At 39.7% G+C, this 1,555-nt stretch overlaps 1 protein-coding gene across 1 annotated transcript; it reads left to right on the top strand.

The window, feature by feature from the left end:
* The first annotated feature begins 354 nt into the window (after window positions 1–354).
* LOC101430477 (interferon omega-2-like) lies at window positions 355–961 on the top strand. The gene is given in 2 exon segments (XM_071216523.1): window positions 355–873; window positions 875–961. Coding segments are annotated over 2 exon segments (606 nt in total).
* The last annotated feature ends 594 nt before the right edge of the window (window positions 962–1,555 follow it).

Genomic DNA, 1,555 nt, shown 5'->3' with positions numbered 1-1,555 from the left:
ATGTGTTTGTGCATTTACATGCATAGGTATACCTCTGACTTTAGGAAGAAGACATTTCGCATTTGATCACTAAGTATCCATTAAGATTAGACCATTTGAAATTTACTGAGAAAACTAAACTTCTTTTGGAAAATTAAGAGTATAGATTAATGACATCTTCTCAGGAGATGTGAAGAACATGTAAAGGAAAACAAAAAATGGAAGTAAAAGTGTGGAGAAACGTTGAGAAAATGAAAGCCTTTGAGTTCCCTCTTTAAAAGCCATGCCTAGGAAGAGCATCTTCAGAGCTCCTAGGGTCCAAGGCTCACACAGACGTCCAGCTCAGCAAGGCCAGCAGCATCCTCAGTTTCCACAATGGCCCTCCAGCTCTCTCTGCTGATGGCCCTGGTGGTGTTCAGCTGTGGCCCTGTTCCATCTCTCAGCTGTGACCTGCCTCAGAGCCAAGTCCTCGTTTGCAGAAAGACCTCTGTGCTGCTGGGACAAATGGAGAGAATCTCCCCTTTTTCCTGCCTGAAGGACAGGACTGACTTCAGATTCCCCCGGGAGATGGTGAATGGCAGCCAGGTCCAGAAGATCCAGGCCAAGTTCGTCCTCCATGAGACGTTCCAGCAGATCTTCAACCTCTTCCACCCAGAGGGCTCCACTGCAGCCTGGAACACGACCCTCGTGGACCAATTGCTCTCGACTCTTCATCGACAGCTGGAGGACCTGGAGGCCTGTTTGCTGCAGGAGATGGGGGAGGAAGAAACTCTCCTGGGAATGGAGGGCCCTGCATTGGCCATGAGGAGATACTTCCAGGGAATCCGTCTCTATCTGCAAGAGAAGAAACACAGTAACTGTGCCTGGGAGGTTGTCAGAATGGAACTCAGGAGATGCCTTCTCTTCATCACCCAACTTGCAAGAGAGATTAGAAATGAGGATGGTGGTCTGGGCTCATCCTGAAATGATTCTTGTTGACTAATATGCCATTTCAGACTTCTACAAATGCCATTGTCATTTCAAAAGGCTCTTATTTGTGCTTCAGTCACAGACTTTATAGAATCAAATACAACAATCACAGTTTTAGTAGTATTATCAAGAATATGTTAAAAACATTCAGCATCCTAGGCAATATTCACTAAGAATTGGACACCTTGATGTTATCTATTTATTTATTTGTGAATTTATTTATTTATGTTAATTACTTTTCTTATTTTATCATATTTATATTTTTCATGTATAACATGTAGACATTTACATTGTGTTAAAATGTTTTAAGCATGCTCTTTTCATTTCATTAATATCTTATATTCGTCTTAAAATAAATTCACATCAAATAAAACTCGAAATTTTTATTTTTGCAATTAAAATCAAAATCTTGGTGTTTTAAACCAAACTGAAAAATGGAAGGTAAAATTTATTTGTTCATTTCTTCATTCAATTCATGTTATATATAAATTGAATATCTAAGTCACAGATCATTTAATTAACCTTCTAGGAATAAAGGTGAAGGAGACAAACACGATTATTGCTGAATTGGAACTTTCCTTTTGTAGGGAATGAGCCACAAAAAAGA

This window comes from Dasypus novemcinctus, chromosome 8 (genome assembly GCF_030445035.2).
Source record: "Dasypus novemcinctus isolate mDasNov1 chromosome 8, mDasNov1.1.hap2, whole genome shotgun sequence".
Classification (NCBI taxonomy): domain Eukaryota; kingdom Metazoa; phylum Chordata; class Mammalia; order Cingulata; family Dasypodidae; genus Dasypus; species Dasypus novemcinctus.
Note: the sequence above shows the minus strand (reverse complement) of the source record. Positions and strands in the feature narration are given on the sequence as shown.